Below are 13,393 nucleotides of genomic sequence, written 5' to 3' on the forward strand. Positions count from 1 at the left end.
ACAGAGGCAGAGCAGGATTGCATTTCCATATGGCTTCTCTTCTCGGCTGCTTCGCTGCCTTTTAAAGCAGCACTGGAGATTGACTCGTCTGCATTAACTACTCACACATAAAACATAAAAAGCAAAAAGCCCCCGGAGAGGTTGGGGCTTCAGCCTGTGATCTTCTACGTACAAATCACTGTGCTTTTATCACATATAGGAACTCATAGAAATAGTCACTAGAGGTTACTGCAAGGGCACAGATCTCACCTATAGGGTAGCATGGTGCACTCCCTTCCCCGCTCTGAAAATTAGCCTACTGCATGATGCAGTGTGAGCCACATGCAGTGTACAGTGAGGCATCCTGTTCAGACTACACATGGTGACAAAGGCAGAAGAAGGGAACAAACAAGGAGCCATAATGGATTGGCAGAGGCTTGGGAAAGTCGCAAATGAGCCACTACATAGTGCAGGGCACAAACGAAGGAAGCAAACCTGCGTGGTAACCACCAACATGTCATCCTCGGTCTCTGCACGGAACTGGAAGGGGACGCTGGCTCCACGGACAAGGCCATCCTGGTCCACGTAACAAAACTGGTAATATTCATCATCCTTTGGCAGGTAGTAGGCTGAAAGAACAAAAAAAGCCACATGTCATTTTTAGCTCCTTCAAGCATGCAAAGCTAACATAGGAAGTTGACTTCTACCTGGTCAGACTTATTGCACTGAAGTTTATTTATTTTTTAGCATGCAAACAATGTCTATTTCAAGAAATAACACCACCCAGCTCCTTCCCTTTCTGACACGGACCTTTAAAGAGCACCTCCTGAAGTTCGTCGTCGCTACTGTCGGGGTTCCTTGGCAAAGGCGCCCACACAAACGTGAAGTATTCACGAGCAGTCTTCCACCCCACCTGCAACATCAAAATATTTGAGTGGGATCCTTCAACGAACCGAGAAGCAGGCCAGGAGTAGTGACAGTTTAACAAGCTGTCCTCTTCGTGCTCTAATCCAGTGCACTAAAAGCAGCCTGTTCTAAAACAAGGGACGTATTTACACAGCAGGTTTACACAATAGCGTAGCTAGGGGGCGGGGCACCCCCTGCGGCACTTACCTTTGGGGGCGGCCTGCTGGAACCCAAAGTGGTGCACAAGTCCAGCTGCCCCAGGTGCTCCTTAAAGCAGCATGGCCCAGGGTGCTAGCCGCTGGGTTTACAGCACAAATATATCATGTGTCCACACAGAAGAGGAAAGTCCAACTAAAGATTTTAAGGCAGTGGCGTAGCGTGGGGGGTGCAGGGGGGGGCCGGCCGCACCGGGCGCAACATCTGGGGGTTAGGGCAAATCCACGGGTTAGGGGGCGCAAATCCACGGGTTAGGGGGCGCAAATTACTTGCCTTGCCCCGGGTGCTGACAACCCACGCTACGCCACTGTTTTAAGGACATCATCCTTAAACCAGTTTATTAACAACAACAATTTCTCTCTCACTCTGTTGGGATCTCAAACAAAAGAATTCACAGCACCCCCCAGAAGATTAGAATTCCCAGGATTGCTTGGGTGGAGCCGTAACAGTGAAAATGGTACAAAGCTGGTATTTGTAGTATACAAACACTTGCAAAGTTATGCACACTTGGCTCCAACAAATGCATCATTCTGCTTCCCTCTAGGAAAGGAAAACATTCACGCACAGACACAATTTAATTTCTTAATAGCACTTAAAGGTTTTTAATGCTTTTTAAGGAAAAAAGTGCATATGCTACCATCCAAGATCTAAGTTCTCCCAGTGTAGAATACCTTCCTGATAACCTCACCCTGCCTCAGCCAATCAGCTATTATCTCGCCTCCTTCCCCGCTCTGACAAACCCCTCAGCTTTCTGGAAGAACTCTGTCCAGAGAACAGTATCTCCTCTGAAGCTTTATAACCCTGCTTTGACTGCTGTGCTATAAAGCAAGAGATTGCAATTTATCATAAGCCAGTTCCAATGTCCACGGTGCGCCGCAAATGACAGCAGACTTACCCTGAATATGCCCACCCAGTCCTTCCGGCGTGGGGTGATGTGCCGAGAAATGTTGTAATGGCAAGTTATATCTGCTCCAGGGACATAGTATTTGTCTATGTCTGTGAAGATGACCTGATTGAAGGCCCGGCAGTCAAGCAGGACGGCAGAAGTGGGAGGTTCCTCCGAATTGTTACATAATGCAGCTTCCATCCTGGATTCTGTAAAAAGGACAATGAGGGGAAAACAGAAATGGAAAAAAAGAAAACAAAAAAGAAAACCAAGGGCAGTTATAAAAACAACCACAGCTAATTTTGACCTCAGGATGTCATCTCAACTGTATCTTAACAACAATATATTCACAGCACTGGAGGAATTTTGCCCAATAAAACATTGCTGGCATTGAACACAGGAGCAAAGGGAAGGTTACAGGGCAGGGAAAGGGAACGTTAACCCTACAGTAGGAAAAACACCACTGCCCAAACCCCATCCTTTTTCTTGTAGGGGACCAACTACACATTTGCATGTGGATCCCCAGCATTGTTGAAATAACTAACAACAACAGTAGCAGTAGTTTGGGGAGGGAGAAAGGTGATTTGTTGGAGAAATAAAGAGGGGAGGCGGTGTGCTATCCCTTTCCCACCCACCACTTCTCTCCTCAAAATTACCTTTCCATCAGCTCTCTCTGTGGGATGTATGTATCTCTTCTGGTGTATGTGTTTGATAAAAAGGTAAAGGTAAAGGACCCCTGGGCTGTTACACCCAGTCAAAGGCAACTATAGGGTTGCGGCGCTCATCTCACTTTCAGGCTGAGGGAGCCGGTGTTTGTCTACAGACAGCTTTCCTGGTCATGTGGCCAGCAAGACTAAACCGCTTCTGGCACAACGGAAGACCGTAATGGAAACTAGAGCGCATGGAAACGCCATTTACCTTCCCATCACAGCGGTGTGTTTGGAACCTCACATGACTGGGATGTGCGTGTATGAAGCACAGTGACAAAGACTGAGCTACAAATCAATGAGTGCCTTGTTTTATACCAGGCCTCTGTAATGACGTCACTAGGGCCACATTCACACCATACATTTAAAGGACTAGGGTACCACTGTAAACATTCAGGGCTTCCCCCAGAGAATTCTGGTAGCTGTGGTTTGCTAAGGGTGCTGAGACCTGTGCAGAGCTTGTCTGAGGGATGGGGCGGACGTCCCTGGTCGTCTAGGAGGCACGTGGCATTCTTGGCATGACAGCCAAGTTGGGATGCGGGTGGCGCTGGGGTCTAAACCACTGAGCCTCTTAAGCTTGACGATCAGAAGGTCGGCAGTTCGAATCCCTGCAACAGGGTGAGCTCCACTTGCTCTGCCCAACTCCTGCCAACATAGCAGTTTGAAAGCACGCCAGTGCAAGTAGATAAATGGGTACTGCTGTGGCGGGAAGGTAAATGGCGTTTCTGTGCGCTTTGGTTTCCATCACAGTGTCCCGTTGCACCAGAAGCGGTTTAATCATGCTGGCCACATGACCCAGAAAGCTGTCTGTGGACAAACGCCAGCTCCCTCGGCCTGAAAGCGAGATGAACGCTGCAACCACATAGTTGCCTTTGACTGGATTTTTTTTTTTTTTTACCCAGCTGCCCCTCGCCCTACATGGGCCTGGGAGACCCCCGTTCCCCTCACAGAGCTACAAATCCCAGAGTTCCCTGGGAAGAGGAATTGTTTGTTAATCCACTCTGGGAATTGTAGCTCTGTGAGGGGAACAGGGGGTCTCCTAAATACAGTTCCATCCTCAGCAACTCGCCTGGGCTACCTGCCAACTGCCTGCCGGCTGCTTTCTGTCACCACACTGCAGTTGGCGTGGCCGTCTACTGGCGGCCACGTGAACTTCAGTGTGACCACAATTTTTCTCACGGAAATGTAGTGCATGTGAGCACACTTTTTTTGTTATTATTATTCTTTTCCTCCACAGATCAGACTGAAGACACGTATTTGAGCATAGCTGTCCGCATTCTCGACAAGTCTCACACACACGCGACACATTTCTGGGGGCTGGCAGTACCAACATGGGAACTGCCCTCATGACTCACCAGACCCATGTACATTTCATTCAGATGTTTCTGGAGCAGGATTGGATGTGGAGCAGAATTGGATGAAACAGCAATATAGCCACATGAATTGGCCTTAAGTTTCTTTTATAGTTAAAGATGGAAAGACGGATAGTAGTAACATGTCGGGCAATGGCAAACATGAGCATGCCAACTTGGTTATTTCATAATGTCATTTGCTGACCTGAGTAAACAGGGCAAGCCCGTGGACAAACAATAAATTAAATAAGGTTATCTATAATGGGCACCAGTGTACTCTCCAAAGTCCAACTTGTTGAATAGTGAGGTGTTCTATGGAAATGGCTATTACCACAAGACCAGGTGAAACAGTCTCCTCAAGTAGCAGGCTTTAAGCATTACAGTGGTAACTCTGGTTAAGTACTTAATTCGTTCCGGAGGTCCGTTCTTAACCTGAAATTGTTCTTAACCTGAAGCACCACTTTAGCTAATGGGGCCTCCTGCTGCCGCCGCGCCGCCAGAGCACAATTTCTGTTCTCATCCTGAAGCAAAGTTCTTAACCCGAGGTACTATTTCTGGGTTAGCGGAGTCTGTAACCTGAAGCGTATGTAACCTGAAGCGTATGTAACCTGAGGTACCACTGTATTATAGAAGCGATGTGGAGACAGATGAATTTGTCCCACAGTGCATAATCCACTGGGGATATCTTCAGCTGGGCTCCCAGAGAATTATCCTGGTAGGTTACAACCTATTCTTCCTTTACACTAATTGAAATCTTCAGTTCCCCAAACACCACTAATTGTTTGTCTAAAATAGTATCACAGACAACAAGGAGCATATTCAAGGGAACCTCCAAAATTTGCAGAAGTACATAGAAACCCCCACAAATCATTCTGGGGAGGGGGGAGCAGGGGAATCAAAAGGAGCCAAATTACCCCTGAACAGCCCAATGAGGACTGATTGAATATGCTCAAGAGGGCACCGAATGTGGAAAGTGTCAGGAGTGGGGGAAATGGAAAACCCAAGAGAAATGGAACAGAGTTTCTAAGAAGACGACACAGCTGATTGCCACTGTTAAATGCTCTACACAGCAACATTATGATGCAGGCCCTATTTCCCCCCTCTATTTCCTGACTTCAGGGCCAATGTTTATTTAGCCAAAATGGCACCACCCATGCACTGTGGGGATGCTTTCCTCCTCTAAGCAGCCTCCGCTCCAAAGAGGGGGGATTTTTGAAAGTGCAAATCAGCCCAGTTGATAGCTAAGCCATAATTTCAAAGGTCCCCCGTCTTCTCACACCCAATAAATGTTTTGTTACACTTGCAGACCTTCCTACGAAAGCTTATACCAAGAACAAACTTAGTTGGTTTCTAAGTTGCTACTGGACAATTTTTTATATATATTTCGACTGCATCAGACCAACACGGCTACCTATCTGAATCTAGACCTTCCTTGTGTTAATTAGCAGAAAGGGAGCGTCTTTGGTGCACACCAGCTAAAATGCTGACTCAAGCCAGGGTAGCCAAGATGGAGCCTTCCAGGTGTTGTTGAACTACCAACTCCCATCATCCATGCTGGCTGGGGCACATGGGGGCTGGAGTCCAGCATCATCTATAGGCTACCATGTTGACGCCTTCTGTCTTGGGCCAATCCAAAATAAAATATTCTCTCTGGTGCTTCAGGAGCAACCTGATCAGTTCCTGGCCAGTCACCAGAGAGGAGGAGCTCTCTCCCCAGACAGCTTTCCTGCTTTCCCAATTCCAGGAAAGCAGAAGCACGAGTTCCCTGGCTGATCCTCATAGCAGCGGAAGAGCAGCAAGACATGACCGCTCCAGATAACAGAGAGAGAGGGCATACAGGGTGAAGGAAATTGGTGGGGATGCCAGCAGCCAAATATGCATGATTTGTTTTTGATGCTCTGCTTTCTTGCATCACAATCAAGCCATGCTGGTCTTGATGACACCAATATTTAAATACTTAAAAAGGGAGAGAGAGTGAGGGATTTCGGAACACTCACAGATCTCAAGTTGCACAGCACAGATCCATGCAAAAACGTTGCTTTTACTTTTAAATGTGGTGGGGATGTTTCTTAAGCTAATGTTTATGGAAAGAGAATACAGGAAGCTCTGAAGATTTCCAGATCTCTGTGATCACTTTCCCCACAGCTCCAACAAAGGCAACATTCCAGATAAGGCAACTTCATTAATCTTTTTAGAAATCTGTTCCATCTGCAGGTTCCCTGGTGTCTGGTGGTAGGATTTGGAGTTATTTATAGCAGAAATCTGAATAAACCGGGCCTGGAGGCGATATGCTTAGGGGACATTCTGTTCCACAAATCTGGGGATGAAGGGAAGTCCCCCATCTCAATTTGACGTGGCCTCAAGTTGTAATGCTGCTCCTTTTCCCTGCACACCCTGGAAAAATCCCCTAATAAAAGTCACAGGCAGCTGTCGACAGAAGCAGCCCTATGAGGAAAACATCTCCTCACATAGCCCCGCAGTGTGGCAGACCTTGGGTATCATCAAGGGCAGCAGAACAGCAGATGAACTGATTTGACCCACGGAGGACAACTCAGGGGACGTTCTCCTCCACAAGCTCTGCTGAAATTAACCCAGGATGTGATAAGAGTGCAGTAGTCCTGTTGCACAATTCCATTTCATTACAGTAGGAGTTGTGCTACTGGATTGCATCTTCATGTAGATATGTGTGCAAGGGTAACGTGTGGAGGGGAAAACAGCACTGACGGCCTCTTCACATCTTTAGAACTCCTGCTTCCTCACCCTAAGGGAGGAGTAGACAATGTAGTGCCCTCTAGTTGTCGAATTCCAACTCCCATCAGCCCCAGCCAGCATGGCCAATGGCCAAGGATAATGGGAATTGTATTCCAATGTCTGGAAGGCACCATGTTGGCTACCCTTCCCTGAAGAAAAACTGCCTCCATGAGCAGCTCTTAAGTCAAGGCAAGGCTGTAAGCCATGGGTAGGCAAACTAAGGCCTGGGGGCTGGATCCGGCCCAATCGCCTTCTAAATCCGGCCCACAGATGGTCCGGGAATCAGTGTGCTTTTACATGAGTAGAATGTGTCCTTTTACAGTGGTACCTCAGGTTATAAACACTTCAGGTTACAGTCACTTCAGGTTAGACTCCGCTAACCCAGAAATAGTACCTTGGGTTAAGAACTTTACCTCAGGATGAGGACAGAAATCGCGTGCCGGCGGTATGGCGGAAGTGGGAGGCCCCATTGGCTAAAGTGGTACCTCAGGTTAAGAAGGGTTTCAGGTTAAGAACGGACCTCCAGAACGAATTAAGTTCATAACTGGAGGTACCACTGTATTTAAAATGCATCTCTGGGTTATCTTTGGAGCCTGCCTGGTGTTTTTACATGAGTAGAATGTGTGCTTCTATTTAAAATGCATCTCTGGGTTATTTGTGGGGCATAGGAATTTGTTCATTTCCCTTCAAAATATAGCCCGGCCCCCCATAAGGTCTGAGGGACAGTGGATCGGCCCCCTGCTGAAAAAGGTTGCTGACCCCAGCTAAGCCTTCCAGACATTGTTGGACTTCAGTCCCTATCAGCCTGAGCCACCATGGCCAATGGCTAGGGATGATGGGAGTTGTAGACCAACGGTATCAAGAGGGCTACAGGTTTCCCACCGTTGCCTTAGGTTGTGGAAGGAAGGAAGGAAGGAAGGGAACAAAGAAGAAACCCCTGAGTTCTGGAAGACATGGTTTGCCAAAGAAGTCATTTCCTCAGCAAGGTTGTTGATGTTTCCTGTGCATTGCTCCTGTGCTCTAGTAAGCATTTGTTGGCTTAGCCAGGGGAGCCAGCATGGTCTAACAAGTATAGAGGGTCAGGCTAGGACCTGGGAGACACAGGTTCAAATCCTGATCAACTACGAAACTCGCTGGGTTGAGTTGCTGCTTCTCAGCCTTACTTACTTCACAGGGTTGTTGAGAGGATAAAAATGAGGAGGCGTGGCATATACACTACCCTGAGCTCCAGGTAAAGGTAAAGGTAAAGGGACCCCTGACCATTAGGTCCAGTCGTGACCGACTCTGGGGTTGTGGCGCTCATCTCTCTTTATTGGCCGAGGGAGCCGGCGTACAGCTTCCGGGTCATGTGGCCAGCATGACTAAGCCGCTTCTGGCGAACCAGAGCAGCGCACGGAAACGCCGTTTACCTTCCCGCCGGAGCGGTACCTATTTATCTACTTGCACTTTGACGTGCTTTCGAAGTGCTAGGTTGGCAGGAGCAGGGACCGAGCAACGGGAGCTCACCCCGTCGCAGGGATTCGAACCGCTGACCTTCTGATCGGCAAGTCCTAGGCTCTGTGGTTTAACCCACAGCACCACCCACGTCCCTAAGCTCCATGTAGTAAATAGATCATAAAAAGAGAAGCAGAACAAAATAGAAAAAGGAGACAAGATACAGCCCCCATCCTGCCCACACCTGTTTCTTGCTGAACAGCCTCTAGATCTCTTCCTTCTACTATCCCAAGACCTGAGAGCTCCCTGCAAGAGAGATTCAGATGCGTAACATTCTTCTGTACAAAGCAAAGCCAGTCCTTCTTTATGTGCTGCTCATTTCCATCCTCTTCTGAATAGGCAAACTTTGAGATAAACAGAGCCAACAGCCAGCTCTGCCGTTTCCTGGAATTGAGAAAGCGTTTAACAGCATAGCCTGCCTAGAGCAGAACCACAATAGCCTGCAGCTTTCACTTTCCGTGTGTCACTGAGGAGCCGCACCCTATACGAGTTCCAGCAATTGTCTCTGCTGCAGGGTTTAGGAGACACACCTGCCACCTACCTGTGCCATAAGGCCATCAAATGCCGAGTCCAAGTCAAGTGGCAGAGCTTGGCAGAAGACAGCTGCGTACTTGTTTACTGCTCCAAGTGTGCCATAACAGCAGAATGGCGGGCGCAGAAATGAAGCCGGTGAAGCTTTCCCCATCCATGCCAGGAAAAGCTTCACTGGCCCCGTTTCTGAACAACTGCGCTTCAATATTTATAGAGCTATTGGGTGTTCAGTGAGGCAGAGAGATGCTGACTGACCGATCACTGAATGAGCTGCATGCCTGAGTGGGAATTTGAAACTGGGTCTCCCTGGTCCTAAACCAACACTTTACCTTCTAGCTCACACAAGCTATACTACTTGTTGGGGCTTCTCTTAAAGGCACAGGAGCAGATCCACTGAAATGCCATAGCGATCTTACTGTAGAACAGGCATCAGCCCTAGCTAACAGGACCAGTGGTCAGGGATGATGGGAATTGTAATTAATTAATTAATTAATTAATTAATAATTTATTATTTATACCCAGCCACTCTGGGCGGCTTCCAACAAAACATTAAAATACAATAACCTATTAAACATTAAAAGCTTCCCTAAACAGGGCTGCCTTCAGATGTCTTCTAAAAGTTTGGTAGTTATTTTTCTCTTTGACATCTGGTGGGAGGGCGTTCTACAGGGCGGGTGCCACTACCGAGAAGGCCCTTTGCCTGGTTCCCTGTAGCTTTGCTTCTCGCAGCAAGGGAACCGCCAGAAGGCCCTTAGCACTGGACCTCAGTGTCCGGGCAGAACGATTGAGGTGGAGATGCTCCTTCAGGTATACTGGACCGAGGCCGTTTAGGGCTTTAAAGGTCAGCACCAACACTTTGAATTGTGCTCGGAAACGTACTGGGAGCCAGTGTAGGTCTTTCAAGACCGGTGTTATATGGTCTCGGCAGCCGCTCCCAGTCACCAGTCTAGCTGCCGCATTCTGGATTAGTTGTAGTTCCTGGGTCACCTTCAAAGGTAGCCCCACATGGAGCGCATTGCAGTAGTCCAAGCGAGAGATAACTAGAGCATGCACCACTCTGGCAAGACAGTCCGCGGGCAGGTAGGGTCTCAGCCTGCATACCAGATGGAGGGCCGAGTTTGGGGGTGCCTGCTGTAGAACAAAGCATGGATTGTGAAGTAGCTTTCATATACCTAGACAGCTGGGGGGGGGGGGGTCAATCCAGAACTAGTATAGAGAAACCAAAGCATCAGTTGCATATTGCTGTGCTGGCACATCAAAAGGCCACACAAGGAATTCCAATCAATCAACTGCTTTGCGAAATCAAAAATTCAGACATCTGAATAATCTGAGCCAGCAAGGGACATGCTTGGAGGACATGCTGTTCCACCAATTTGGGATGCATGGAAAGTCCCCATCTCAATTCAACTTGGCCTCTAGTTGTCATGTTTCGCATTTTCCTGCACAACCAGAAGAAAATCCCCTACTAACAGTCACAGGCAGCTGTGGGCACCAGCAGCCCTATGAGGATGACTTTTCATGTAGCCCCATGGTGCAGCAGATTTTGGAGATCATCAGAGGCAGCAGAGTGGAAGACAGAGCAATCTGTCCCAGGGAGTACAATTCTGCAGAAGCCCTGCTAGAACCAGCAACTAGAGGACTCAGCCTTGTAAATATCCCCGCAAAAATTATGAGCCTACAAGGCTGTTTTTATTACTAGCCTTCTAGTAAACTGCATCTCCATGTTGGCTGCAGAGGAAGGAAAGCCACCTTCTTCCATGGCCGGCATGGAAACATAGGCTGTTGGATTCCATTTATGGCTAGCAGGTGAATTGCCAAATATAAGGTTGGCTCCACCTATATCTAAAGCAACCTTGACAAGCATTTAAGAGCCCCCCTCTTCCTAAGTTTCCAACAGCTACCCTTTCAGTAGCTGATTTCATTGCCCGAGTATTCTTAGAATTCTCATTTTGAATGGTGTTTGGGGATTTATTTGGATGTTTGTCTATAGATGGGGAAACAGAAACAAGTTCTTAGGCCAGTCAGGAAACAGCCCCAATGCTCTCTTTTCCCAAGCTGCCAAGTGGGCTTCTCCACACTTTTGCTGATTGTTTTGGTCAACAGGATGTCATGGAGGAACATGAAAGGGGAAGGTAAACAAAGAGGTCTAGAAAGGGAATAAAGGCTATGAGAGAGACAGTGGTTTCAGTCTAGAAAGAATCCAGAGGATGCAAGTAGTTGGGGTGGGGGGGTGGGGAGGAGAGATCCACAACAGTGCAAGCTGAAAATATATTTGCTAGTAGTGGTTAATAGCATCACTCCTAACTTGCAAGCATCTACAGTGGTCTTATTTAGCTACATTAGCATCAAGCCTTTATTATCATGCTCTATGGCATTCAAAAGTACTTCAAGCAATCCCAGCCACCCTTACAAAAAAAGATAGTACTTTCATATACATATTGCAGGTGTGCAATAAAAGAATAAAAGCTACGAGAGTGGCTTACCTAATACCACTTAGCGAACTCATGGAAGAGGTTAGATTTTAACCAGTGAACTTAACCACTACATTATAGGAAGTAACTTATGCAGTATATGAACGATCTATGAAAGTGCCGTAGCTTCATAATTGCTGAAATTGTAGGTGGAAAGAACGCGGAGGGCAGAGACTTGCTTTGTTAAATATGAAAAATGTTTTCAGTAATCACGAGTTACACATCCTACTATACCGGCCGTTGGTCCAGTGTGTTCTGTGCTGACTAACAAGGAATCTCTGAGATCTCAGGCAGAGATTTGATATGTGGGATTAAGCCCAGGTCTTCACACACACACACACACACACACACACACACACACACACACAGGTACGTGCTGCTTCTGAATTCACAGCCCTCCTCATAATGCTTCATATATATTCTTGCAGTAAAACAACAGTACTGCAAGACAGGCAAGATTGAGGGTCGATGCTGACACATGGCAGCTTGCAACGTTTACAACGGAAAAGATATTTGACCCTGGACTTTCCAACTCATATGCTTATTCACTACGCCACACTGCGTCTTATACATTCTTGTTTCTGTTTCTGTTTCTTTTCAAGTTGCTTCCAGATTACCAGCTCCAGCACAACCAATGTACTGCTGCAGTAACATACCATCCCAATGCTTCTGTTGGGGGACATTACATATTTCCTGTGCTAGATGCCTAAAAATTTTTTATAAGTGGGGGGACGAATGCTTCCCCAGAAAGCATTTCCTTTTAACTTTGCAACTTGAGGCTCGGCATGCAAGTTACACAAAGGCTATCACCACACTGTTTAAACATGTCACAAGCTGTTCTGTAACGCGACAGAACCAACACGAATATTCCATTCCAAACGCCTAAACCATGTTGTGACTGTAATAATGTATTTAATGCCTTACAGCAGGGATAGGCAGCGTGGTGCCTTTCAGATGTCAGGGAACACCACCAGCCCCAGCCAGCATGGCCAATGGCCAGAAATGATGGGAGTTATAGGGTACCACATTGCTACCTCTGCTTTGGAGACTGGATACCACTCATTGACAATTTAGATGTGAGGTCCAAGTGCACAGTGGCGTAGCGTGGGGGGTGCAGGGGGGGCCGGCCGCACCGGGCGCAACATCTGGGGGGGCGCGCTCACACTTGCAATCTAGTGGAAGAGACTCGAGTGCTAAAATCCACGGGTTAGGGGGCGCAAATTACTTGCCTTGCCCCGGGTGCTGACAACCCACGCTACGCCACTGCAAGTGCATGCCCTTATTTCTTCTCACAGAACTGAACAGTGTGACATTCACTCTTAAGGAGAAAATAACGTTATGCTGGGCAGCCTGGGCCTCATGGAAAAAGGACTTCTAACACGGCTAAGATACTTACAAGCCCTTCTTCATCACACATCATAATGATAGATATTTTGCAGGTAACATTTTCCAACACTACCTCATTTTAATACAAACAATCTTGTTACCCCAACCCACACCTTCTTTTATCCTAAATAATTAGAATGGGAAGTAGAGGTAGAACACATGCTTGTACAGTGTGGATCTGTTCAGTGTCACTCAGAATAGTGACATGTTATTGTTGTAGGCTGAAGCTCCCATCAGCCACTGTCAGGGCTGGTGAGGGTTGCAGTCCACAACATCTAGAAAAGAGCTTTCCAAACTGTGTGTCGCGACACGTTAGCGTGTCGGCTGCAGTGTGTAGGTGTGTTGCGCAAACACTCCCCACGCTTCTCAAAGGACTGGAAAGGGCTTAGTTTAACCTCCGGCTTGCGAGTAAAACTGAATTAGTGCATCGCGAAATGATGCATGCCTAAAAAGCATGTCATGAACAATTTGGAAAGCTCCAATCTAGAAGTAGCCTGATCAAGTGAAAGATTGCTTTCTCTGTGTACTGGCGAAGCAAAACACAAGGCAAGCGCATGACATAAGATTGCAACCGGTTGCCATCACCGCCTGACCTCCTTCCTGCACTTAGCACCCCCAGTGCGCAGCTAGCTCTCTTCCTCAATGTGCGACACACTTTATAAAATAAATCAAACTACCCCCTTCCCAGTCACAGTCGGAAAAGGGTGCCACTCA

At 47.4% G+C, this 13,393-nt stretch overlaps 1 protein-coding gene across 5 annotated transcripts in view; it reads right to left on the bottom strand.

Annotated features, from left to right (window-relative positions):
- The window catches only part of CALCOCO2 (calcium binding and coiled-coil domain 2), a 44,048-nt gene that overhangs the window by 18,343 nt on the left and 12,312 nt on the right, over positions 1 to 13,393 (bottom strand). For 3 of the 5 annotated variants that reach the window (XM_083582942.1, XM_083582945.1, XM_083582943.1), the window contains 3 exons: positions 1,997 to 2,196; positions 790 to 892; positions 475 to 608 (listed from right to left, as the gene is read on the bottom strand). In XM_083582942.1, coding sequence (XP_083439068.1) covers positions 475 to 608; positions 790 to 892; positions 1,997 to 2,196 — 437 coding nt within the window. Of the gene's footprint in view, positions 1 to 474; positions 609 to 789; positions 893 to 1,996; positions 2,197 to 8,475; positions 8,676 to 8,832; positions 9,125 to 13,393 lie in introns of those variants that run through there. The other 2 variants (XM_083582941.1, XM_083582944.1) reach the window with 2 other exon arrangements.

This window comes from Podarcis filfolensis (genome assembly GCF_964270895.1).
Source record: "Podarcis filfolensis genome assembly, chromosome: 13".
Taxonomy (NCBI): Eukaryota; Metazoa; Chordata; class Lepidosauria; order Squamata; family Lacertidae; genus Podarcis; species Podarcis filfolensis.